This window comes from Oncorhynchus nerka, linkage group LG14 (genome assembly GCF_034236695.1).
Source record: "Oncorhynchus nerka isolate Pitt River linkage group LG14, Oner_Uvic_2.0, whole genome shotgun sequence".
Classification (NCBI taxonomy): domain Eukaryota; kingdom Metazoa; phylum Chordata; class Actinopteri; order Salmoniformes; family Salmonidae; genus Oncorhynchus; species Oncorhynchus nerka.
In genome coordinates, this window is record NC_088409.1 from 89,964,257 (window position 1) to 89,991,782 (window position 27,526).

A 27,526-nucleotide genomic window follows, 5' to 3' on the forward strand; every position below is an offset into this window, starting at 1 on the left:
CCACAATATCTCTGAGCCGTCAATCACATAGAACCGCTCTCCCATTGGCTCCAGCACCACCTTCCTCACCTCCCGGCCCCAGTTCTAGGGACCATAGCCGCAGCACATATTACATCTGAGTCCCACGTAGTGAGGTGGCCATTTTGTGTGACCACGGAGAGGAGAGAGTCCATCTTGAGCAGTGAGAGGGTTGGGAAGGACTGCCAGCATCTAAGGACAGGACACAAGTTTCCACAAAGATGTTTTTCATCGGAACAGGATTTAATATTTACCATCTTAAAGGTAGACTCAGCGATATGACGTGGATGCAGAAAGTAAACAGCATAGTGGGTCAATTTCCGCCACAACTAACGGTGTAGAAGAGCGAGGCTCAACTTCTCCTGTTTCGGTGCCCTGGCTACCCAGCTGTGAACAGCGTGAAGCAAACCAGTGCGCAGATACTGTGTGTGACTGTTAGAGCAAAGTCTTGCATCTTGCTTGTCTTAATATCTTTGTTAGATATTACCGCATGGTCGGAACTAGAAGCGCAAGCATTTCGCTACACTCGTATTAACATCTGCTAACCACGTGTATGTGACAAATAACATCTGATTTGATATCTGCGGTGCTGCTCGTGGCCACGTAATTTAGCGGAGTCTATCTTTACAGCTGAGGCTTGTCTGATGTGTTTACAGAGCCAGATTCCATGAGTCATACATACTGTAATACCTGAAGCACAATGCGTCGATACTGCCGTCTGTACTAAAGATCGGACACTTTTGGTACAAATGTTCTTTGTTGTTGATTCCAATAAAGTATTTCAAATGTGACCTTGGTTGGACCTCAGTCACCTGTGCTGATAGGACAATTTCTTATTTGAACGCCACAATCATTCGGTTAGCTCATAGGCTTAATGTGCACCACAGCATATGAAGAATGATGTAACCGGCTTCGTATCAATAGGCTGAACAAATATGAGCTGATTTGTTATCGCTCTGCTACATTGATTTTGGACAGAAAACAATAATTTTTAATATCAATTTTATTTAGGAATATCAATTTACTAACAGGTAACAAATGGACAAAATTGTTTTTAATTAAAATGAATAAAGAAGGAAACTGGCCAACAAGACACAAGTTGGGCATACATCTGTTATGTCATCTCTGAAGAAGACTCAGGACTACATCTGTTATGTCATCTCTGAAGAAGCAAGCCTACATCTGGTATGTCATCTCTGAAGAAGACTCAGGACTACATCTGTTATGTCATCTCCGAAGAAGACTCAGGACTACATCTGTTATGTCATCTCTGAAGAAGACTTGGGCCATGTGATGCTGGGTGTTGCTAGGGGCAACCATCGCACTGGCTCAATGTCACACTGGCATGGCCTCTCCCGACCAATCCCTTGTATCCTTTCCCTGACAGCCCCTCCCCTCCCTGTGATGTCAGAGATGGAGTACACTCCCACAGACCCATCGTGGAAGCCCACATACACACACAGCTCCTCACTCACAGCCAGAGCTGTGGGGTCTTACACAGACACAACCTCCCCAGTCTCCCCCCGTCAGCAGCCAGCCGTACCACTGCCAGCAATGGCTTAGTGTGCAGGTCACAGGCACAGCCATTATCCTGGGCAGGGGGGTGGCAGATGTAGACAGCGTAGCGTCCAGAGTCGTCCATGCAAACTTTGAGGACTGGACCCTGGGCCTTGACCCTACACAGCCTGGCATTGGGCAGGTCCAGCAGGGTGATGAGGTCATCATCAGTGGAAAGCAGAGCGAAGCTCCCATCAGACGACATGTGGAAGACCTGTGGCTGGCACAGGAACATCTGGGGGAGCAGAAACTGTCGGCATACCGTCTCCTCTGTCACCTTCCATGTGTAAACAGACCCAGAGGCAGCCATCACGATCACAAAGTCTGGGTGTTCCGGCAGGGTCCGGAAGGCCACGACCGTAGAACGTTCATAGCGTTCTGAGCACGAGAAGCGCTTACTGACGGTGCCAGACCACAGGCTGACGGCGAGCAGGTCGCCATGACGACGGCCTAACAGGAAGGTGCTCTCGGGTGAGACCTGGGCATCAGCCAGGTACAGGTGAATGTTACAGACCACGGCCCCACTGGCCAGCTTCCACACCCTGGACAGGCCGTGCTGCGACACACACACCCCGATGTGACCGTTAGAGGTGATCAGAACCTCTGTAGCTCTGCTGCCGTGGATACGGTGGAGGTTCTGTCCCGTGTCGCTCCGCCACACGTAACGTCCTCCCCTGAGAGGCTCACAAGATGGCTGCCGTCTGGAGAGAGACACAGCTTCTCACGGGGTCGTCGTGCAGGAAGTGAGTCTCCGGACTTCCTGTCTGTAATCTCCACCTCCACAATATCTCTGAGCCGTCAATCACATAGAACCGCTCTCCCATTGGCTCCAGCACCACCTTCCTCACCCCGGCCCCAGTTCTAGGGACCATAGCCGCAGCACATATTACATCTGAGTCCCACGTAGTGAGGTGGCCATTTTGTGTGACCACGGAGAGGAGAGAGTCCATCTTGAGCAGTGAGAGGGTTGGGAAGGACTGCCAGCATCTAAGGACAGGACACAAGTTTCCACAAAGATGTTTTTCATCGGAACAGGATTTAATATTTACCATCTTAAAGGTAGACTCAGCGATATGACGTGGATGCAGAAAGTAAACAGCATAGTGGGTCAATTTCCGCCACAACTAACGGTGTAGAAGAGCGAGGCTCAACTTCTCCTGTTTCGGTGCCCTGGCTACCCAGCTGTGAACAGCGTGAAGCAAACCAGTGCGCAGATACTGTGTGTGACTGTTAGAGCAAAGTCTTGCATCTTGCTTGTCTTAATATCTTTGTTAGATATTACCGCATGGTCGGAACTAGAAGCGCAAGCATTTCGCTACACTCGTATTAACATCTGCTAACCACGTGTATGTGACAAATAACATCTGATTTGATATCTGCGGTGCTGCTCGTGGCCACGTAATTTAGCGGAGTCTATCTTTACAGCTGAGGCTTGTCTGATGTGTTTACAGAGCCAGATTCCATGAGTCATACATACTGTAATACCTGAAGCACAATGCGTCGATACTGCCGTCTGTACTAAAGATCGGACACTTTTGGTACAAATGTTCTTTGTTGTTGATTCCAATAAAGTATTTCAAATGTGACCTTGGTTGGACCTCAGTCACCTGTGCTGATAGGACAATTTCTTATTTGAACGCCACAATCATTCGGTTAGCTCATAGGCTTAATGTGCACCACAGCATATGAAGAATGATGTAACCGGCTTCGTATCAATAGGCTGAACAAATATGAGCTGATTTGTTATCGCTCTGCTACATTGATTTTGGACAGAAAACAATAATTTTTAATATCAATTTTATTTAGGAATATCAATTTACTAACAGGTAACAAATGGACAAAATTGTTTAATTAAAATGAATAAAGAAGGAAACTGGCCAACAAGACACAAGTTGGGCATACATCTGTTATGTCATCTCTGAAGAAGACTCAGGACTACATCTGTTATGTCATCTCTGAAGAAGCAAGCCTACATCTGGTATGTCATCTCTGAAGAAGACTCAGGACTACATCTGTTATGTCATCTCCGAAGAAGACTCAGGACTACATCTGTTATGTCATCTCTGAAGAAGACTTGGGCCATGTGATGCTGGGTGTTGCTAGGGGCAACCATCGCACTGGCTCAATGTCACACTGGCATGGCCTCTCCCGACCAATCCCTTGTATCCTTTCCTGACAGCCCCTCCCCTCCCTGTGATGTCAGAGATGGAGTACACTCCCACAGACCCATCGTGGAAGCCCACATACACACACAGCTCCTCACTCACAGCCAGAGCTGTGGGGGTCTTACACAGACACAACCTCCCCAGTCTCCCCCCGTCAGCCAGCCGTACCACTGCCAGCAATGGCTTAGTGTGCAGGTCACAGGCACAGCCATTATCCTGGGCAGGGGGGTGGCAGATGTAGACAGCGTAGCGTCCAGAGTCGTCCATGCAAACTTTGAGGACTGGACCCTGGGCCTTGACCCTACACAGCCTGGCATTGGGCAGGTCCAGCAGGGTGATGAGGTCATCATCAGTGGAAAGCAGAGCGAAGCTCCCATCAGACGACATGTGGAAGACCTGTGGCTGGCACAGGAACATCTGGGGGAGCAGAAACTGTCGGCATACCGTCTCCTCTGTCACCTTCCATGTGTAAACAGACCCAGAGGCAGCCATCACGATCACAAAGTCTGGGTGTTCCGGCAGGGTCCGGAAGGCCACGACCGTAGAACGTTCATAGCGTTCTGAGCACGAGAAGCGCTTACTGACGGTGCCAGACCACAGGCTGACGGCGAGCAGGTCGCCATGACGACGGCCTAACAGGAAGGTGCTCTCGGGTGAGACCTGGGCATCAGCCAGGTACAGGTGAATGTTACAGACCACGGCCCCACTGGCCAGCTTCCACACCCTGGACAGGCCGTGCTGCGACACACACACCCCGATGTGACCGTTAGAGGTGATCAGAACCTCTGTAGCTCTGCTGCCGTGGATACGGTGGAGGTTCTGTCCCGTGTCGCTCCGCCACACGTAAACGTCCTCCCCTGAGAGGCTCACAAGATGGCTGCCGTCTGGAGAGAGACACAGCTTCTCCACGGGGTCGTCGTGCAGGAAGTGAGTCTCCGGACTTCCTGTCTGTAATCTCCACCTCCACAATATCTCTGAGCCGTCAATCACATAGAACCGCTCTCCCATTGGCTCCAGCACCACCTTCCTCACCCCGGCCCCAGTTCTAGGGACCATAGCCGCAGCACATATTACATCTGAGTCCCACGTAGTGAGGTGGCCATTTTGTGTGACCACGGAGAGGAGAGAGTCCATCTTGAGCAGTGAGAGGGGTTGGAAAGGACTGCCAGCATCTAAGGACAGGACACACTGACCAGTGGTCATCCTCCACACCAGCACAGAGGGACAGGCCTCTAGCGAAGCCAGGATGAGTTGTCCGTCCTGGGTTAACAACGCCTGAGAGAAGGCCTTCCCCTGTGGAGCTCTGAAATGGTCCCACTGCTCCCAGTCACACGTGTCCCAGAGAATAATCTCCTGGGTTTTACACACCAGCAGAATACAACTCTCTTCTGATAGGTCTGTATTGATGAACTCAAAATGGCTGCTGCCACTACAACACTCTTTTAGGAGTTTGGGATCTGTTTTGGTCGCTACACACCATAACAATACGTGCCCTCTGCTGTCCACACACGCCATCTCCCTCTCATCCTCACTGAGTATCACAGCGATAACTGATGACTCTGCTGGACTGGAACAGATAGCAGTGAGAGTGCCTCTAGATGTGTCAAATATAGACACTGTGCCTTTCTCCTGGCCACAGTACACAAACTGACCACTAGGGGGAAAAGACACACTCCTCACAGTGTTCTGGCACTGCAAACGGGTGAGGAGGCGGCTGGTGGAAACTTCAGAAACACTCACATAGCTCCGACCTTTCCACCACACACACATCCTGTCATCACACATGAGAAACCCTTCAACTATGGTACTGGAGCGTTGGTCTGAGTTGGACCCCTGTCTTTCTAGACTCAGTACATCCTGAAAACACGTTGTCCCAGTCACATCCCACAGGAGCTGTGTGTTGCACTGAGTTGAGAGGAGGATGAAAGTCCCACTACCCCGGACACTTACAAACCTCAGCGCAGGTTCACAGCTCAGTTTCAGTTCCTCTGCCTCCCTACCCCTCCACACCAAAGCAGAGCCATCACTCTGAATGACAACCACAGTCCCAGACACTGTCCCCGCCGCATCTGTAACAGGACACTGTCTGGCCTCTGGAAAAAGACACTGTGTGGAGGGTACAGTAGAGGGGGCAGGACTGAGCACCACTCCTAACCCGCTTCCCCTCTTCTTGATCCCCTGTGTCACCTCCTCAGCATAGCCCTCCAGCTCAGGACAGAGCCCCAGGAAAGGAAGCAGCCTGACCTTCATCACCATGGACAGCTCCATAGGGGAGTTCCAGAGGAGACAGGCTGAGTCCCTCAGAATGACCGCCAGAAGAGCTCTCTCCCTGGGGAAGATCAGCTGGGACGCCCCCTCCCTTTCCCAATCCTCCAGCAGGGTTACCAGATCCCCGAGGAGCCCCGCCCTCAGCATAGCCTGATGGAACTCCAGTGACATCATCAGACCTCGCCCTAGCTCCTCCAACCTGCCACTCTCCTTCAGGTGATAGGGCAGTTCCAGAAGCTTGCGCAGGTTGACTCGCACATGCTCAGAAGAGGGGGAGGAAGAGGATGAGGAGGGTTTAGAGTTAAACACATAGGGTTGACCAAGAGGTTGCCTGTCAATGTATTTTTTCATTCGGGCAGTGTCAGGGACAGGCCCAGGCTGGTTGAGTCCTGTGTTCTGGCTGATGACCAGTGGTTTGGCTCTACCGTAGGCCCAGCGACCATTAAAATAGTCGGCCATCGCTGTGTGCATCTCCTCCCTCATCTCCCAGGAGCTCAGGTACCTCTCACACACCACCAACCCAAAATGTCTACTGACCCAGAATAGAACATGAGACCCTGCAACACTCCTCTTCACCAGAAACCCCTTCAGATCCAACAACAGCCTCTCCACTTCCACCTCAGGTACCCTAAACTTGGAGGGAGGGGGCTCACTGGCCGAGACGTACCCAACCAGCACCTCGTCATCACTGGACAGGAGGTCAGAGAGCTCAGCCTCTGTGAGTCCGGTCCTGGAGAGGGTCAGGTAGCTCAGGGCTCGGGACACCAGAACCAACCCATGTTTCTCCTCTAGGTGAACCAGAAACACTGTGATGCTGGAGTGGACACCCACAGGGAGGGTCTCATCAGTCACCTCTGATGCTGAGAGAGAGAGAGAGAGAGAGGACAGAGAGAGAGGGAGTGGGAGAAAGAGAGAAATTAGCTCCAGATATATAGATAGATGTGTTTATACTGTGTTTTTGATGTGTACCTGAGGTCCACAGCGAGGCGTGTCTATGTAGGAGGCGAGCGTAGAGGGTCAGAGGGCAGGAGATCAGGGCCATGTTCATGACCCCCTGCTGTCCTGACGTCACTCTCCTTCCTGACCCCTCCAGGAGGGCTGCCAACATCCTCACACACCCCCTCCCTTCCACCGGCCCCAGCTCCACACTCACACAGCACCCTGAGACACCAAAAACTGCAGAGGAGGATTGTGAGAAATGGAGTTCAAGGGTGTGGAGGGTATTGGTTCGGGTCGGGGAGATGGAGAGCATGAGTTTGATGTTGGGAGGGAGGGGGGAAGGGAGACACTTGATGGTCTGGGGTCCGGAGACGGTCCAAGCTTGGTCTAGGCCGTCAAGGATGAGGACCAGGGGCTGTTTAGGGGTGGGACAGAGGGAGAGAAGGGAGGAAATGTTATGTCTGAGCTGGGGGAGGCTAGGGTTAGGATCTCTGCTACTGGGCTCAGGGTTACGGTTGTATCTGTGGGCTATCTGGTGGCACAGGCTGGAGAGAAGGTGTCTAGGTGAGAGATTGACTGACAGACTGGTGAACCGGATAATCACCACGGGATCCATGTCGCTCAGCCATGACCTCACCTGCAGAAGAGAGGAGAGCGAAACATGCTGTTATGTGGCGCTGCCAATCAGTACAGTCCCAGTCATTTGGGATCTCTTCTGCAGATCTCTTCTAAAGATCCCTGCAGATCTCTTCTAAAGCAAGATATTATTAGATATTATAATGAATGTTGTCTGGATATTCAGTCAGTAATGTAGCTGGTAATGTCTTATAGAAGCAACAGGTAGTTTCTTCTTCCAATCACTTCTATAAGATTCTGTCTGTCCTGAGTTACTGCTCCATCTACCTGCTGTGCACAATGTGCCAGCAGCACAGTTTTCCCTGTGCACGGCCCTCCTACGACCACTAGTGGGTGTTGTGTGTCCCTCTGCTCCAGGTAAGACCTGACTTCCTCTTCCTCTGGCCGATTGTTGTCATAGAGACGGGAATAGAGAGAACACAGCTCCTCTTGCTCAGCCTGCTCTCTGGTCAACGCATCATCAGAATGAGGTGAAGATACTGACTTTCCCATTCCCATGGCGACAGAGCTGTCAATCAGAGCCAGGAGGTCGGAGTAGAGCTGCTGGCAGAGACCCTCCGCATAGCTCCTCCTCCTGGCGGGGGTGTAACCATGACGAGGGTCGCATTCCGAAGTTGTGGTGTACACCAGGAGCTGACCGGAAGTCACCAGGCTGGGCAGGAAGTGGTCACAGAGCTGGGACAGGAGGCTGTCATCGGACAGAGCCTGCGGTAGATGGGGGATGACGTTACTCCTTACCTAATACCACTGATACAAGGTCAGATATTTGTCATCCCCAGGTAGAGGTTGGGGGGAGGGTAATCAGATTCTAGATCAGTTATTAAGTGAAGCACGTACCTTGAGAGGAGGATAGGGGTGTAGGGGCGGCTCTTTAGGGGGCTGGTCTGCCCCCTCACTCTGGCCCCGCCCATTGGAGATCTTGTTGACATAGACCAGGCAGCGTTTGATGTCACGTCTTGGACAATTCTCCAGAGCGAATCGCAGGTCTGTGTCGAGAGCTAGAGAGAGTTTTCCAAATGTACACCTTAATAAAGAGCATATTACATACTGATCTGTTGGACAACTTAAATGTCTGGAGAGATGTGTGAAGAATGTACAATTCCTATAGATAATCTGAAATCCTACTAGAGTGATGGAGCTATTTAAAATGTCAGAGGGGTGAATAGAAGTATAGTTTGTCTTTCTTCCAGTACATGTTGCTCAACTCCCACCACTTCCTTCGCCTTACGCCTAAAGAGAGAGATGGGGGTGTGAGGTCGCCTGTTCTCTGTTGAACACAGCACCTCGACGAAGGGAACATTGAGTCATTTCACACCTTCACACTTTTCTTCAGATGGATGTGCAAATCTAGATTATAGAAAGATACTGGGATATCTGTTACTATGGGGACAGATAGATAGCAACGGTGTTTTAGGTTGCTTTTGGGGGCTGAGTGTGAGTTCATGTGGCTCATTTTCTGCATGTATAGAACTGAACCACGACCTTTAAACTGTCTGGCCTAGCTGGACAGGTGGTACAACCATGTAGTTTTCATTCAGTCGCTTGTCATTGGTCGAGGACTGAAGAGGAAGTCACATGGTAATCTGTACCTAAAGGGGCTATAGAGACACATTGACTATAACACACACTGACCACAGACAGAGGTCATGGCTGTGGACAAACAGACTGGACTTCTGATGGAGCTACTGATCATTGGCTCTTCTCCTGACTGGTTGGCTACTGTGTGTTATGATGAGTCAGGGGCTCGGAATGTTATTTCAAATACCGAATTACATGTGAGTTGTGTGCTGTATTTTGTTGGTGCCCAAAAGTCAATTTTATTCTGTTGATCAGAATGATTGGTGGAGATTCTCTCTACTCCATAGTGGGAGATGATGTCATTCTGCAATGTGCCAATCAGGTTCATCCATAAACCGGCTCCAATGTTGTTTTAGAGAATTTGGCGGTACGTCTAACCGGCCTCACAACCGCAGACCACGTGTAACCACGCCAGCCCAGGACCTCCACATCCGGCTACATCACCTGCGGGAACAGCCACCCGGACAGCTGATGTAACTGTGGGTTTGTACACTCTTAAGAATTTCTGTAAACAGTCATAAAGCGCCTCAGGGGAAGCTCATCTGCCTGCTAGTCTTCCTTCAACTGACTGCAGTTTGACGTCGTAACAGACTTCAGTGGGCGAATGCTCACCTTGGATGGCCACTGGCACGCTGGAGAAGAGTGCTCTTCATGAATGAATCCCGGTTTCAACTGTACTGGGCAGATGGCAGACGCATGGCATGGTGTGGGAGAGCGGTTTTCTGACAACATTTTTAACATTGTAAATAAGAATTTGTTCTGACTTGCCTAGTTAAAAAAAGTTAAATAAAAAAATATTTTAAAAAACAGTGCCCCTGGTGGCAGTGGGGTTATGGTATGGGCAGGCATAAACTACTGACAACTAACACAATTGCATTTTATCGATGGCTATTTAAATGCACAGAGATACCGTGACGAGATCCTGTCGTGCCATTCATCCACCGCCATCACCTCATGTCTCAGCATGATAATGCACGGCCCCATGTCACAAGGATCTGTACTTAATTCCTGGACACTGAAAATGTCCCAGTTCTTCCATGGCCTGCAAACTCACCAGACACGTCACCCACTGAGCATGTTGGAGATGCTCTGGATCTACATGTACGACAGTGTGTTCCAGTTCCCACCAATATCCAGTAACACACAGCCATTGAAGAGGAGTGGAACAACATTCCACAGGCCCCAATCACCAGCCTGATCAACTCCATGTGAAGGAAATGTGTTGTGCTGCATGAGGTAAATGGTGGTCACACCAGATACTGACTGGTTTTCTGAACCACAACCCTACTTTTATTTTTAAGGTCTCTGTGACCAACATAATCACATCTGTATTCCCAGTCATGTGAAATCCATAGATTAGGGCCTAATGAATTTATTTAAATTGACTGATTCCCTTATATGAACTGTAACTTCATACAATCATTGGAATTGTTGCATGTTGCGTTTATATTTTTGTTCAGTGTATTTAAAGAATAAATACAAACTTAGAAAACAGTATTTTGCTATTTAAGACTCCCTTTGAAACATTATCTTGTGCTTTTGACAGTGTGCAGATCGATACAGGACTAGCCTAGATCATCTCACTAACACATCTCACTCACCTGACCTGTAGTAGCCTAGGGTTGTTAGGAGACCTCCCTGAACACACTGACTCACAGCAGCCTGCAAGACCTTCCTCATCTCCTCCTCCTCTTCAACACCCGTTTCTCCTGTCTTTTCATCTGTCTGAGAAAAAGATCATCATAACCTGTGCTGCACTGTGTGTGTGTGTGTGTGTGTGTGTGTGTGTGTGTGTGTGTGTGTGTACCTGGTGATTTCTCCTCACCTGTTTGTCGGGGTGCAGCGGTGTGTGTGTGTGTGTGTACCTGGTGATTTCTCCTCACCTGTTTGTCGGGGTGCAGCGGTGTGTGTGTGTGTGTGTGTGTGTGTGTACCTGGTGATTTCTCCTCACCTGTTTGTCGGGGTGCAGCTGTGTGTGAATGTGTGTCCGTCGTTGCAGGCAGAAGGACGGTGGTATTGTATTCTCGTCTCTCAGGTATGCCTTCTCTAGAGCACGGGTACTGATGCCCGCTCGCTGGCACACCTGGAGCAGCCTGTGGAACTCTGCCACCTCCACCTGGGCAGGTAAACACACAGCACCATACTGTGCCCCCACCAGAGCCTGCAGCACCACCCACAGGACACACAGAGAAGTACAGGAATTACTACATGTGTGTAGGGCTGATTAGGGAAAAGGGGTTATACTAAATGTACTAAGTAGGGTGTAGGGGTTGATTTGGGACGTGGATGTGGTGCCTTACCACTAGGTAGGGTCCGTCAGAGCTTTCTCTACACGCCTGTAGTAGCTTTTGTCTAGTCTGTTGGTCTGGCCCGGTTCTGGGATCACTTGCCTCATAAGGGTCTATCACCTACATACACATGATAGAGAAAGAATCCAATTGAATCAGACATTCAATGGCTTCCCTAGTTCACAGCAAAAGCTGGGCCTAGTATTGTCACCTGAGAGTCAACTTAACTACAATATTCTGGAGAGAGATGATTTATTATCAAACATATAGTATGACATGTATTATCGTTCACACAGCTGTAAAAATACATTTGCAAAACATCAAGTCCATCTGAATATGGGTTTTGTTCAACAAGCTCATAACTCCTGCTGCTCAATAGAGATAATAACTTCACAAACACGTCATATTGCCTGAAGGAAAACTCACACTCAACACACACAGTCACTCAGCACCTGTTCATACTCAACAATAACACACCCCTCCCCTGCTCTCTCTTCATGACACCATTGTGAGAACATCCTCTATCCCCTACCAATCAACAGTAGAATGTGTTGAGTTGAACTGCTCCTAAAGGCCGGCTTCTGTAGAGGCTTTGATCTCACGCTCCGTGTCTCTCCACCATGAGGGGTACTGAATAGTTCACCAACTGCCATGATACAGGACCAGCTAAATAAGATCTGCCTACAGTATGATACAGGACCAGCTAAATAATATCTGCCTACAGTATGATACAGGACCAGCTAAATAAGACCGTCCTACAGTATGATACAGGACCAGCTAAATAATATCTGCCTACAGTATGATTCAGGACCAGCTAAATAAGACCTGCCTACAGTATGATACAGGACCAGCTAAATAAGACCGTCCTACAGTATGATACAGGACCAGCTAAATAAGATCTGCCTACAGTATGATACAGGACCAGCTAAATAAGACCGTCCTACAGTATGATACAGGACCAGCTAAATAATATCTGCCTACAGTATGATACAGGACCAGCTAAATAAGACCGTCCTACAGTATGATACAGGACCAGATAAATAAGATCTGCCTACAGTATGATACAGGACCAGCTAAATAATATCTGCCTACAGTATGATACAGGACCAGCTAAATAAGACCGTCCTACAGTATGATACAGGACCAGCTAAATAATATCTGCCTACAGTATGATACAGGACCAGCTAAATAAGACCGTCCTACAGTATGACACAGGACCAGATAAATAAGATCTTCCTACAGTATGATACAGGACCAGCTAAATAATATCTGCCTACAGTATGATACAGGACCAGCTAAATAAGATCTGCCTACAGTATGATTCGGACCAGCTAAATAAGACCTGCCTACAGTATGATACAGGACCAGCTAAATAAGACCGTCCTACAGTATGATACAGGACCAGCTAAATAAGACTGTCATACAGTATGATACAGGACCAGCTAAATAAGATCTGCCTACAGTATGATACAGGACCAGCTAAATAATACCTGCCTACAGTATGATACAGGACCAGCTAAATAAGATCTGCCTACAGTATGATACAGGACCAGCTAAATAAGATCTGCCTACAGTATGAAACAGGACCAGCTAAATAAGATCTGCCAGGACCAGCTAAATGATCTGCCTACAGGACCAGCTAAATAAGATCTGCCTACAGTATGATACAGGACCAGCTAAATAAGATCTGCCTACAGTATGATACAGGACCAGCTAAATAAGATCTGCCTACAGTATGATACAGGACCAGCTAAATAAGATCTGCCTACAGTATGATACAGGACCAGCTAAATAAGATCTGCCTACAGTATGATACAGGACCAGCTAAATAAGATCTGCCTACAGTATGATACAGGACCAGCTAAATAAGATCTGCCAACAGTATGATACAGGACCAGCTAAATAAGACCTGCCTACAGTATGATACAGGACCAGCTAAATAAGATCTGCCTACAGTATGATACAGGACCAGCTAAATAAGATCTGCCTACAGTATGATACAGGACCAGCTAAATAATATCTGCCTACAGTATGATACAGGACCAGCTAAATAAGATCTGCCTACAGTATGATACAGGACCAGCTAAATAAGATCTGCCAACAGTATGATACAGGACCAGCTAAATAAGACCTGCCTACAGTATGATACAGGACCAGCTAAATAAGACCATCCTACAGTACGATACAGGACCAGCTAAATAAGATGTGCCTACAGTATGATACAGGACCAGCTAAATAAGATCTGCCTACAGTATGATACAGGACCAGCTAAATAAGATCTGCCTACAGTATGATACAGGACCAGCTAAATAAGATCTGCCTACAGTATGATACAGGACCAGCTAAATAAGATCTGCCTACAGTATGATACAGGACCAGCTAAATAAGACCTGCCTACAGTATGATACAGGACCAGCTAAATAAGATCTGCCTACAGTATGATACAGGACCAGCTAAATAATATCTGCCTACAGTATGATACAGGACCAGCTAAATAAGATCTGCCAACAGTATGATACAGGACCAGCTAAATAAGACCTGCCTACAGTATGATACAGGACCAGCTAAATAAGACCGTCCTACAGTACGATACAGGACCATCTAAATAAGATCTGCCTACAGTATGATACAGGACCAGCTAAATAAGACCTGCCTACAGTATGATACAGGACCAGCTAAATAAGATCTGCCTACAGTATGATACAGGACCAGCTAAATAAGATCTGCCAACAGTATGATACAGGACCAGCTAAATAAGACCTGCCTACAGTATGATACAGGACCAGCTAAATAAGACCGTCCTACAGTACGATACAGGACCAGCTAAATAAGATCTGCCTACAGTATGATACAGGACCAGCTAAATAAGACCTGCCTACGGTATGATACAGGACCAGCTAAATAAGACCTGCCTACAGTATGATACAGGACCAGCTAAATAAGATCTGCCTACAGTATGATACAGGACCAGCTAAATAAGATCTGCCTACAGTATGATACAGGACCAGCTAAATAATATCTGCCTACAGTATGATACAGGACCAGCTAAATAAGATCTGCCTACAGTATGATACAGGACCAGCTAAATAAGATCTGCCAACAGTATGATACAGGACCAGCTAAATAAGACCTGCCTACAGTATGATACAGGACCAGCTAAATAAGATCTGCCTACAGTATGATACAGGACCAGCTAAATAAGATCTGCCTACAGTATGATACAGGACCAGCTAAATAATATCTGCCTACAGTATGATACAGGACCAGCTAAATAAGATCTGCCTACAGTATGATACAGGACCAGCTAAATAAGATCTGCCAACAGTATGATACAGGACCAGCTAAATAAGACCTGCCTACAGTATGATACAGGACCAGCTAAATAAGACCGTCCTACAGTACGATACAGGACCAGCTAAATAAGATGTGCCTACAGTATGATACAGGACCAGCTAAATAAGATCTGCCTACAGTATGATACAGGACCAGCTAAATAAGACCGTCCTACAGTACGATACAGGACCAGCTAAATAAGACCTGCCTACAGTATGATACAGGACCAGCTAAATAAGACCGTCCTACAGTACGATACAGGACCAGCTAAATAAGACCTGCCTACAGTATGATACAGGACCAGCTAAATAAGACCGTCCTACAGTACGATACAGGACCAGCTAAATAAGATGTGCCTACAGTATGATACAGGACCAGCTAAATAAGATGTGCCTACAGTACGATACAGGACCAGCTAAATAAGATGTGCCTACAGTATGATACAGGACCAGATAAATAAGATCTGCCAACAGTATGATACAGGACCAGCTAAATAAGACCTGCCTACAGTATGATACAGGACCAGCTAAATAAGACCGTCCTACAGTATGATACAGGACCAGCTAAATAAGATCTGCCTACAGTATGATCAGCTAAATAAGACCGTCCTACAGTATGATACAGGACCAGCTAAATAAGATCTGCCTACAGTATGATAAAGGACCAGCTAAATAAGACCTGCCTACAGTATGATACAGGACCAGCTAAATAAGATCTGCCTACAGTATGATACAGGACCAGCTAAATAAGATCTGCCTACAGTATGATACAGGACCAGCTAAATAAGATCTGCCTACAGTATGATATCCATTCCAACATCAAAACAGAGGTGACCTCTCACCTTGAAGTCCAGTCCGTATGTGTGTCTGCAGTGCTCCCTCAGCCTGGGAAACACATTTTCTCTCAGAGCCCTGCGTTCCACAACAGAATCTAGACAACACACAGGGGTTATACTTCCATTTCCTTCTCCAACCAGTGTCATACACCACACACACAGGGGTTATACTTCCATTCCTTCTCCAACCAGTGTCATTCAGCACGCACACAGGGGTTATACTTCCATTCCTTCTCCAACCAGTGTCATTCAGCACACACACAGGGGTTATACTTCCATTCCTTCTCCAACCAGGGTCATACACCACACACACAGGGGTTATACTTCCATTCCTTCTCCAACCAGGGTCATACACCACACACACAGTGGTTATACTTCCATTCCTTCTCCAACCAGGGTCATTCAGCACACACACAGGGGTTATACTTCCATTCCTTCTCCAACCAGTGTCATTCAGCACACACACAGGGGTTATACTTCCATTCCTTCTCCAACCAGGGTCATTCAGCACACACACAGGGGTTATACTTCCATTCCTTCTCCAACCAGTGTCATTCAGCACACACAGGGGTTATACTTCCATTCCTTCTCCAACCAGTGTCATTCAGCACAGTGGTTATACTTCCATTCCTTCTCCAACCAGTGTCATTCAGCACACACACAGGGGTTATACTTCCATTCCTTCTCCAACCAGTGTCATTCAGCACACACACAGGGGTTATACTTCCATTCCTTCTCCAACCAGTGTCATTCAGCACACACACAGGGGTTATACTTCCATTCCTTCTCCAACCAGGGTCATACACCACACACACAGGGGTTATACTTCCATTCCTTCTCCAACCAGGGTCATACACCACACACACAGTGGTTATACTTCCATTCCTTCTCCAACCAGGGTCATTCAGCACACACACAGGGGTTATACTTCCATTCCTTCTCCAACCAGTGTCATTCAGCACACACACAGGGGTTATACTTCCATTCCTTCTCCAACCAGGGTCATTCAGCACACACAGGGGGTTATACTTCCATTCCTTCTCCAACCAGTGTCATTCAGCACACACACAGGGGTTATACTTCCATTCCTTCTCCAACCAGTGTCATTCAGCACGCACACAGTGGTTATACTTCCATTCCTTCTCCAACCAGTGTCATTCAGCACACACACAGGGGTTATACTTCCATTCCTTCTCCAACCAGTGTCATTCAGCACACACACAGGGGTTATACTTCCATTCCTTCTCCAACCAGTGTCATTCAGCACACACACAGGGGTTATACTTCCATTCCTTCTCCAACCAGTGTCATTCAGCACACACACAGGGGTTATACTTCCATTCCTTCTCCAACCAGCACACACACAGTCAGACCTGCTGTACCTTCTGGATTAGAACACAGGTAAACCTTGATACAGGACTTGCATGATGCTGTTCGGGAGTCGTCCATGATTCTGTCAGAGGCAACGATAAGACATAAACGGAAAATAGCATCCACATGGGACAAAAAAATAATGAATGTAAACTATTTAGTAGGACCAAAGTAACAAACTTGCACAGGCTAGTAGTGAGTCCTGCCTAAACGATTCTCCCTTCCCCCTATCGCCCAGTCTCTCCTCCCCCTTGCTGTTCCCATCAGGAAACTGCCTTCTGATGCTGTTCTGGATAATGAACACACTCTCTCTCAGATTCACACACTAGATAGATTTTGTATCACAAGTCTTTTAAGTTTACTGTGAATAACAAAAATGTTATGAAAAGTATTTTTCCAATCAGTTTTATTATTTAACATTTGTACACAATAAATACAAACTTTTTATTTTTTTTATTTTTTTTTACAGCCAATAATAATATGCGGAAATAATTTTGCACCTGTTCTCGATGTTGTCACCATGGCAACATTCAGAAGAGAGAAGGCCTGTTGTTCAACTACACTGATTTAGCAGCTCGGAAACATCTCCAAATCAAAACAAAATCAAATAGATATATAAAAAAAAGCTAAAATAAACTATAAGTACAGGGACACAGGACTGTTGTATAGAGGAAGATTACAGAGTTATATTTGACCAGAGAGATTAACCATAACAACACACGTATTGTAATAAAAAGTGTTGGCTTGATCTGTGGGTGAGAACAGCTTTCTGACAAGATGGAGGACATTGATGTTAACCATAAACTTCAAAACCAGTTTGATAAACATTCTGAAGATGTAAGAGAGATCAAGGAGAGGGCGTGGTTTAGAACAGACCAAACTAGCCGAGCAAAGATAGGATCGTATCCTTCCTCCTCTCGCAGTATAATCACTCTCAAAGCTCATACACCACCTAAAACTAACAAATACACATTCTCTCTACAATCATTCAATATTCCTTAGAAATGTTTCATAATTCAAATCAAATATATGTATATATATATTTTAACATTTATAACACCATTCTAAAGGAGCACCTCACCCTCCAAGACCAAATGGTTCCCTGGCTTCTGTAGAACACGATGCTGGGTCAAAGGTTAGGGGTCAGAGGATAGGAATCAGAGGATAGGGGTCAGAGATTAGGTGTCAGAGAGGTTAGGGGTCAGGGGTCAGATGTTAGGTGTCAGAGGTTAGGGGTCAGATGTTAGGTGTCAGAGGTTAGGTGTCAGAGGTTAGGGGTCAGAGGTTAGGGTCAGAGGTTAGGGGTCAGAGGTTAGGAAGGTGCAGCCAGAATGAGACGGCAACACTGAAAAACAACAGAAATACAAACAAGAGAATACAACCAATCAAAGGGAATAAAGTGCTATGATGTCTCCCTAGGTTGGGTTTAGGAAGGCTTGAAGGGGCTGGTTATGGATATTGGTAAGGTGTATCCTCACAGGTTGTTGAATCTTCTATACGATAGGGCATATCACCGTAAAATAAACTATCATTGTGGCAGGTTTGAAATGTGCAAGCCAATCGCTGTGTGAAATGTTAGGACCTAATTTATCAGCCTGAAGTGCTTTCCAAATCTACACAACATCATATGTCAAAGTTCAAGGGTCAAACCGAAAGGTCACAAGTGAGACAAGTCAGACCCTTTCCCACATCTACCTCTTCCTCCTCAGTAACTTTAGTGGCTCGGTAGGGATGTGGTATACCATTAATTGCTTAGTGGGCAGGACGCGGAATCAAAATCACACCAACAAAAAATTGTGATTGAAACAACGTAGACTTCCTGGTTTCAATAATAAAAGCTACAGTCTTAAAGTAGGAATACACAAAAAGGTGTCAGAAAGCATCTCCTCTGGACATGTTGTCCCCTGTGGTGCAGCTCCTCTGGACATGTTGTCCCCTGGACATGTTGTCCCCTGGACATGTTGTCCTCTGTGGTGCAGCTCCTCTGGACATGTTGTCCCCTGTGGTGCAGCTCCTCTGGACATGTTGTCCTCTGGACATGTTGTCCCCTGTGGTGCAGCTCCTCTGGACATGTTGTCCCCTGTGGTGCAGCTCCTCTGGACATGTTGTCCTCTGGACATGTTGTCCCCTGTGGTGCAGCTCCTCTGGACATGTTGTCCTCTGGACATGTTGTCCCCTGTGGTGCAGCTCCTCTGGACATGTTGTCCTCTGGACATGTTGTCCTCTGTGGTGCAGCTCCTATGGACATGTTGTCCTCTGGACATGTTGTCCTCTGTGGTGCAGCTCCTCTGGACATGTTGTCCTCTGTGGTGCAGCTCCTATGGACATGTTGTCCTCTGGACATGTTGTCCTCTGTGGTGATGTTGTTTTCTGCACCCTTCTCTACTTCCCTTCTTTTCGGATGGGCCTCTGGGTTCGTTCATTCAGTCGTTTAAATACAGTCTCTCTCCACTCAACATCCCCCTCACTCAGACTCCAGCAGAGAGAGAGAGACACACCCGGTCCAACACATAACCAGAACAGGGGTTGATTCTGACAGGCCGTCAGAGAAAACAGTCATCGTAAAGCATTAAATGCAGGTATCAGTATATATGTCTGAAGGGTAAACAGAAGCCTGACCAGGGGTTACAACCACAGCTGTAAATCACCAAACCTCTGACCCCATCTCTTACAGCACTTCCTATTGTCTCCTCTGCACTGCCTGTTGACAAATACATATCAATGATACAATCACACACTGTTCATCAGAGGTTGAAGCTGAGGAGACTTATCTATGTGTGTGTGTGTGTGTGTGTGTGTGTGTGTGGTTACCACTGATCCATACAAACTGCAGATAGACAGAACAGTCTGTCTGAGAAGGAGAGAGAGATGGAGGGAGGTGTTAGAGAACGTTCAGGGAGGATCCAGCCCCACCTTTCTCTCTCCCTTCCTCCCTCCCTCTCTCCCTTCCTCCCTCCATCTCTCCCTCCCTCTCTCCCTTCCTCCCTCCATCTCTCCCTTCCTCCCTCCATCTCACCCTCCATCTCTCCCTTCCTCCCTCCCTCTCTCCCTTCCCCACTCCCTTCCTCCCTGCCTCTCTCCCTTCCTCCCTGCCTCTCTCCCTTCCTCTCTCCCTTCCTCCCTCCCCCTCCCTCCCTCTCTCCCTTCCTCCCTCCCTCCTCCCCCCCTCTCTCTCCGTTCCTCCCTCCCTCCCTCCCCCTCTCTCTCTCTCGCACTCTCCCTTCCTACATCCATCTCTCCATTCCCTTTAACTGTATGTACAATGCTATTTCAGGTTGACATACGGATCAACTTCTACTACATATAAAATAGATACTCCAATCAGCGGGTTAGGCTAATATGAAACATTCCTATGACAACAGTAATGTACTGTACTAATCCACATTAAACACGTATGATACGACTATATATGGCAAGAACAGGGGAATCCCAGCTCACATAGCAGATAAAACTCCCTTTCATAGCAACTCTCCTCCTCAACATGTCTCCTTTTCATTCTCCTCTTCCTCCCGCTCTTCCTCCTTTCATTCAAAATGGCTGCCAGATGGGAGCAAAGTTAAGGCAACAGACAGTCTGACACAGAGGGAGAGGAGGGGTGAGCAGGGAGGGGCTGCTGCTCCTTGTTGCTAGGAGACATAATCATCTTCCTTCCAAGTGCTGGGAGGTTGGGGGGAGAGAAGGGGGAGTTCGTCCCAGTGTTGGGAGGTTGGGGGGAGAGAAGGGGAGTTCTTCCCAGTGTTGGGAGGTAGGGGAGTTCTTCCCAGTGTTGGGAGGTTGGGGGAGAGAAGGAGTTCTTTCCAGTGTTGGGAGGTTGGGGGAGAGAAGGGGAGTTCTTCCCAGTGTTGGGAGGTTGGGGGAGAGAAGGGGGAGTTCTTCCAAGTGCTGGGAGGTTGGGGGGAGAGAAGGGGGAGTTCGTCCCAGTGTTGGGAGGTAGGGGGAGAGAAGGGGGAGTTATTCCCAGTGTTGGGAGAGAAGGGGGAGTTATATGGTTCAAAGGTTAGAGGTAAAGCCCAGTTCAAAGTTCAGTCACTCAGGTCTGCAGGGCAGCGCTGTGCGTCTGTATGTCTGTCTGTCACACCAGTGTGATCTCCACCTCCTCAGTCTTCTCTGCTTTTTTGCGAGTTTTCTGCTTGGGAGGCGGGGGGGCTGCACGGACCTATGGAGCGGGAGAGAGAGAGGGAGGGAGGGGGGCATTAAACACATATCTGATCTACATGCAGTAATGACTTTAAATCCACACTGCTTCTCCCAATACTGGCCTTGATCTACGCCTGCTGAAAGGTTGAGTATTTGGGGTGGCTTACAGGTCGTAGTTTGCTAGGGCCTCCGTCGGGAGTGAACTCTGGAGACACTGGACTCAGAGCAGAACTATGATCTGATGAGAGAGACAGAGAGAAGGGGACAGAGACAGAGAGAAGGGGACAGAGACAGAGAGAAGGGGACAGAGAGAAGGAGAAGGGGACAGAGACAGAGAGAAGGGGACAGAAAGAGAGAGAAGGGGACAGAAAGAGAGAGAAGGGGACATAAAGAGAGAGAAGGGGACAGAAAGAGAGAAAAGGGGACAGAAAGAGAGAGAAGGGGACAGAGACAGAGAGAAGGGGACAGAGACAGAGAGAAGGAGAAGGGGACAGAGAGAGAGAGAAGGAGAAGGGGACAGAAAGAGAGAGAAGGAGAAGGGGACAGAAAGAGAGAGAAGGAGAAGGGGACAGAGACAGAGAGAAGGGGACAGAAAGAGAGAGAAGGGGACAGAAAGAGAGAGAAGGAGAAGGGGACAGAGACAGAGAGAAGGGGACAGAGACAGAGAGAAGGGGACAGAGACAGAGAGAAGGGGACAGAGACAGAGAGAAGGGGACAGAGAGAAAGACAGGCAGATAAAGACAGGCAGAGAGAGATGTACTCATTTTACAGTCTTACCGACTGTATGTAATTGTCATGTTACTCTTTCTTACATGTGTAAAAACAAAACCCAGCATTGGTCGCTCTCTTACTGTGAGTGGGTCCCTTGTACGCTGTGGGAGGCGGCTTGTGTTCCCCGTTGACAGAGGGTGAGCGAGGGAGGGGTGGAGGGGTGGGGGTGTCTGGGGTGGCATAGGGGCTGCACGGGGGCTGATCATACAGAGGGAGGGGTGGCAGGGAGGGCAGCCTCGAAGATGGAGAGATCTGGAAGGGGGAGGAAAATAAAGATGGAAAGAGGGAGACAAACAGAAAGAGAGAGACATTTAGGGGTTAGAGGACAGTGTCAATCATCTTTCACAGATTCTGCATACCGAGACTTATTCAAAACCATTGAAAACACAGTCTCCATATCATTGTTCACCAGGCCGACAGACAGGAAGTGAGCCAGGCGACAAACGTTTAGCACTCAGTCCAAACCAAGATAACAGAGCTGTTATTCTCAGAGGACTGGAGTAGTTCTAATCACACTGTTATCTACAGTAAACAACTCCTGTTAAACTCCAGGAAGGATATGACCACTCCTAAACCAATCACAGAACTAGACATAACAGCCAAACAGACACATTAATGGACGTCATGTTTCATCGTAGACCCAAATACACTACATGACCAAAAGTATGTGGACACCTGCTCAACGAACATCTCATTCCAAACTCATGGGCATTAATAAGGAGTTGGTCCCCCCTTTGCTGCTATAACAACCTCCACTCCTCTGGGAAGGCTTTCCACTAGATGTTGGAATATTGCTGCAGGGACTTGCTTCCATTCAGCCACAAGAGCATTAGTGAGGTCGGCACTGATTTTGGGCGATTAGGCTTGGCTCACAGTCGGCTTTACAATTCATCCCAAAGGTGTTCGATGGGGTTGAGGTCAGGACTCTGTGCAGGCCAGTAAGTTCTTTCACACCTATCTCAACAAGCCATTTCCTTATGGACCTCGCTTTGTGCACAGGGGGTTTTGTCATGCTGTAGCCACAGAGTTAGAAGCACAGAATCAACTAGAATGTCATTGTATGCTGTAGCATTAAGATTCCCCCTTCACAGGAACTAAGGGGTCTAGCCCGAACCATGAAAAACAGCCCCAGACCATTATTCCTCCTCCACCAAACTTTACAGTTGGCACAATGCATTGGGGCATCCGCCAAACCCAGAATTGTCCGTCGCATTGCCAGATGGTGATTTGTCACCCCAGAGAACGTGCTTCCACTGCTTCAGAGTCCAATGGCAACGAGCTTAAAACCAGTCCAAAGTGTGTCATTGCACATGGTGATCTTAGGCTTGTGTGCGGCTGCTCGGCCATGGAAACCCCCAGCTCCCAACAAACAGTTATTTTGCTGACGTTGCTTCCAGAGTCTGGAACTCGGTATTGAGTGTTGCAACTGAGGACAGACGATTTTTACGCTCTTCAGCACTCGGCAGTCCCGTTCTGTGAGCTTGAGTGGCCTACCACTTCGCGGATGAACCGTTGTTGCTCCTAGATGTTTCCACTTCACAATAACAGCACTTAAAGTTGACCGGGGCAGCTCTAGGAGGGCAGAAATTTGATTAATTGACTTGTTGGAAAGGTGGCATCCTATGACGCTGTCACATTGAAAGTCACTGAGCTCTTCAGCAAGGCCATTCTCCTACCAATGTTTGTCTATGGAGGTGGCATGGCTTTGTGCTCAATTTTATACACCTGTCAGCAACGGGTCTGGCTGAAATAGCCGAATCCACTAATTTGAAGGGGTGTCCACATACTTATGTAAATATAGTGTATGACAGGGTGTCCACATACTTATGTAAATATAGTGTATGAAGGGGTGTCCACATACTTATGTAAATATAGTGTATGAAGGGGTGTCCACATACTTATGTAAATATAGTGTATGAAGGGGTGTCCACATACTTATGTAAATATAGTGTATGAAGGGGTGTCCACATACTTATGTAAGTATAGTGTATGCCCTTGAATGAGTAGGTGTGCCCAACATTTTGACTGGTACTGTAGCTGTGTGTATGCGTGCGTGCATTTGTGTGTGTGTGTGTTTCTGTTCTCAAGTGGGTGCGTGTGTTTACAAGTGTGTGTGCTCCATTCTCTCCGCTCTCCGTCAGGTCCTCCACCAGTACAGAAGGGAACACTCCCACTCGTCCGTTAAACTCTCCCTCCCAGAAGCCATCGTCAGTTTGGGTATCTCTGTTGAGTAGACGGATGACAGCCCCCTCTGGGAAGGACAGCTCCTCATCCGCCTGGCCTGCGTAGTCATACAACGCCCTCACAAAACTCACTGAGGGGGAGAGGGACAGCGGGGGGAGAGGGACAGCGGGGGAGGGGGAGAGGGACAGCGGGGAGGGGGAGCGGGGAGGGGGAGAGGGACAGGGGGAGAGGGACAGCGGGGGAGGGGGGAGAGGGACAGGGGGAGAGGGACAGGGGGGGGGAGGGACAGGGGGGAGGGGGGGAGAGGGACAGGGGGAGAGGGACAGCGGGGAGGGGGGAGGGACAGGGGGACAGCGGGGGAGAGGGACAGCGGGGGGGGGGGAGAGGGACAGGGGGAGAGGGACAGCGAGGGACAGCGGGGGAGGGGGAGAGGGACAGGGGGAGGGGGGAGAGGGACAGGGGGAGGGGGTGGAGAGGGACAGCGGGGGAGGGGGGAGGGACAGGGGGAGGGGGTGGAGAGGGACAGGGGGGAGAGGGACAGCGGGGGGAGGGGGGAGGGACAGCAGGGGATGGGGGGGGAGAGGGACAGCAGGGGAGGGGGAGGAGAGAGAGGGTTATCACTTAATTCTGGAACAATCAATGAGGCTTGAACCTATTGAAGTGAGTTAACACACACTGGGTTCAGACGTTTACTATTGAGGTGAGTTAACACACTGGGTTCAGACGTTTACTATTGAAGTGAGTTAACACACACTGGGTTCAGACGTTTACTATTGAGGTGAGTTAACACACTGGGTTCAGATGTTTACTATTGAGGTGAGTTAACACACTGGGTTCAGACGTTTACTATTGAAGTGAGTTAACACACACTGGGTTCAGACGTTTACTATTGAAGTGAGTTAACACACACTGGGTTCAGACGTTTACTATTGAAGTGAGTTAACACACACTGGGTTCAGACGTTTACTATTGAAGTGAGTTAACACACACTGGGTTCAGACGTTTACTATTGAAGTGAGTTAACACACACTGGGTTCAGACGTTTACTATTGAAGTGAGTTAACACACACTGGGTTCAGACGTTTACTATTGAGGTGAGTTAACACACACTGGGTTCAGACGTTTACTATTGAAGTGAGTTAACACACACTGGGTTCAGACGTTTACTATTGAGGTGAGTTAACACACACTAACACACACTGGGTTCAGACGTTTACTATTGAGGTGAGTTAACACACACTGGGTTCAGACGTTTACTATTGAGGTGAGTTAACACACACTGGGTTCAGACGTTTACTATTGAAGTGAGTTAACACACACTGGGTTCAGACGTTTACTATTGAGGTGAGTTAACACACACTGGGTTCAGACGTTTACTATTGAAGTGAGTTAACACACACTGGGTTCAGACGTTTACTATTGAGGTGAGTTAACACACACTGGGTTCAGACGTTTACTATTGAAGTGAGTTAACACACACTGGGTTCAGACGTTTACTATTGAAGTGAGTTAACACACACTGGGTTCAGACGTTTACTATTGAAGTGAGTTAACACACACTGGGTTCAGACGTTTACTATTGAAGTGAGTTAACACACACTGGGTTCAGACGTTTACTATTGAGGTGAGTTAACACACACTGGGTTCAGACGTTTACTATTGAAGTGAGTTAACACACACTGGGTTCAGACGTTTACTATTGAGGTGAGTTAACACACACTAACACACACTGGGTTCAGACGTTTACTATTGAGGTGAGTTAACACACACTGGGTTCAGACGTTTACTATTGAGGTGAGTTAACACACACTGGGTTCAGACGTTTACTATTGAGGTGAGTTAACACACACTGGGTTCAGACGTTTACTATTGAGGTGAGTTAACACACTGGGTTCAGACGTTTACTATTGAGGTGAGTTAACACACACTGGGTTCAGACGTTTACTATTGAGGTGAGTTAACACACACTGGGTTCAGACGTTTACTATTGAGGTGAGTTAACACACACTGGGTTCAGACGTTTACTATTGAGGTGAGTTAACACACACTGGGTTCAGACGTTTACTATTGAGGTGAGTTAACACACACTGGGTTCAGACGTTTACTATTGAGGTGAGTTAACACACTGGGTTCAGACGTTTACTATTGAGGTGAGTTAACACACACTGGATTCTGTTTCCATCATTGTCTTGATATGACAACAAATTTGAAAATGTTTCTATAGTCTTTGAGAGTGTTTTGTATTTGCCTAGTTTTTGTGAATGTGTGTGTGTGTAGTGGTGTGTACATGTGTGTGTGCGTTCTTACAGCTGGCGTCTCCGTTGATGCTGCCTGTGTGCATCTCTGGCTCGGTGGAGTTGGAGGAGGTGTGTGAACGTGCGTCCAGGGCAGAGAGAGACTGGAGCATGCTCAGTAGGCTGTTAGAGGTGGGGAACTGAAGATACTTCTCTGGGACGTAGCCAATCAGCCCCCTCTTGTTCCTCGCCTGAAACAACCAATTACACAACAGGATGTTAAGACCGTTAACTAATTACAGAGCTCTGTGTTAAAGGACAACCATGGTCAAGCAATGAAAGAGGACTATATTACACTGTGTTTACTGTCTGATTGCTGTTGTTACCTTGACCCAGTCCTCCATGTCTCCATCCTCTATCACCTCCAACATCTCATGCTCCTCTATACTCAACTCATCTGGCTGAGACGCCTGGAGACACAGACAGGGAGACAGACAGGGAGACAGACAGGGAGACAGACAGGGAGACAGACAGGGAGACAGACAGAGACACAGACAGGGAGACAGACAGAGACAGACAGAGACAGACACAGACAGACAGAGACACAGACAGACAGAGACACAGACAGACAGAGACACAGACAGACAGAGACACAGACACAGACAGGGAGAGACAGAGACAGGGAGAGACAGGGAGACAGACAGGGAGACAGACAGGAGACAGACAGGAAACAGACAGGGAGAGACAAAGACAGGGAGAGACACAGACAGGGAGAGACACAGACAGGGAGAGACACAGACAGGGAGAGACACAGACAGGGAGAGACACAGACAGGGAGAGACACAGACAGGGAGACAGACAGTGCGAGAGAGTGAGACAGAGAAAGAGAGACAGACAGAGAGAGCGAGTGAAAGATAGGAAAGGGGAGAAGGGAGGAGAAAGGTGAAAATGAGGATAATTAACAATGGACAATACAGACAACTGATATTTCATGGCTCTAATGTCACATATAAACCAGTGTTCAGATGGGTGGGGCCCTCTGATTCTGACCTGATGGGTGGGGCCCTCTGATTCTGACCTGCTGGGTGGGGCCCTCTGATTCTGACCTGCTGGGTGGGGCCCTCTGATTCTGACCTGATGGGTGGGGCCCTCTGATTCTGACCTGATGGGTGGGGCCCTCTGATTCTGACCTGATGGGTGGGGCCCTCTGAT

General features: G+C 48.0%; 2 protein-coding genes across 3 annotated transcripts in view; both read right to left on the minus strand.

Annotated features, from left to right (window-relative positions):
* Window positions 1-1,084: 1,084 nt before the first annotated feature.
* LOC115126220 (NACHT and WD repeat domain-containing protein 2-like) lies at window positions 1,085-17,216 on the minus strand. The gene is made up of 10 exons (XM_065000528.1): window positions 17,000-17,216; window positions 15,624-15,712; window positions 11,462-11,569; window positions 11,113-11,322; window positions 10,763-10,886; window positions 8,421-8,581; window positions 7,851-8,288; window positions 6,978-7,584; window positions 3,774-6,868; window positions 1,085-1,424 (listed from the first exon to the last, which is right to left on the minus strand). Exons 1-10 carry the CDS (start codon window positions 17,064-17,066, stop codon window positions 1,278-1,280), a joined length of 5,046 nt encoding a protein of 1,681 aa, XP_064856600.1. The 5' UTR covers window positions 17,067-17,216; the 3' UTR covers window positions 1,085-1,277.
* Window positions 17,217-20,807: 3,591 nt separating this feature from the next.
* The window catches only part of LOC115126219 (F-BAR and double SH3 domains protein 2-like), a 111,706-nt gene continuing 104,987 nt past the window's right edge, over window positions 20,808-27,526 (minus strand). For both annotated transcript variants that reach the window (XM_065000524.1, XM_065000525.1), the window contains 6 exons: window positions 26,701-26,784; window positions 26,388-26,565; window positions 24,002-24,210; window positions 21,977-22,148; window positions 21,293-21,363; window positions 20,808-21,144 (listed from right to left, as the gene is read on the minus strand). In XM_065000524.1, coding sequence (XP_064856596.1) covers window positions 21,061-21,144; window positions 21,293-21,363; window positions 21,977-22,148; window positions 24,002-24,210; window positions 26,388-26,565; window positions 26,701-26,784 — 798 coding nt within the window. In that variant the 3' untranslated portion in view covers window positions 20,808-21,060. The remainder of the gene's footprint in view (window positions 21,145-21,292; window positions 21,364-21,976; window positions 22,149-24,001; window positions 24,211-26,387; window positions 26,566-26,700; window positions 26,785-27,526) is intronic.

Bases quoted from the DNA above. Each gene is read 5' to 3' on its own strand.
- LOC115126220 (XM_065000528.1), bottom strand. From the start codon at position 17,066: ATGGACGACTCCCGAACAGCATCATGCAAGTCCTGTATCAAGGTTTAC. The intron at 11,570-15,623 runs GTGAGAGGTCAC...ATGTGTATGTAG, and splicing joins CATACGGACTGGACTTCAAG to GTGATAGACCCTTATGAGGC. The intron at 6,869-6,977 runs GTACACATCAAA...TCTCTCTCTCAG, and splicing joins CGCCTCGCTGTGGACCTCAG to CATCAGAGGTGACTGATGAG.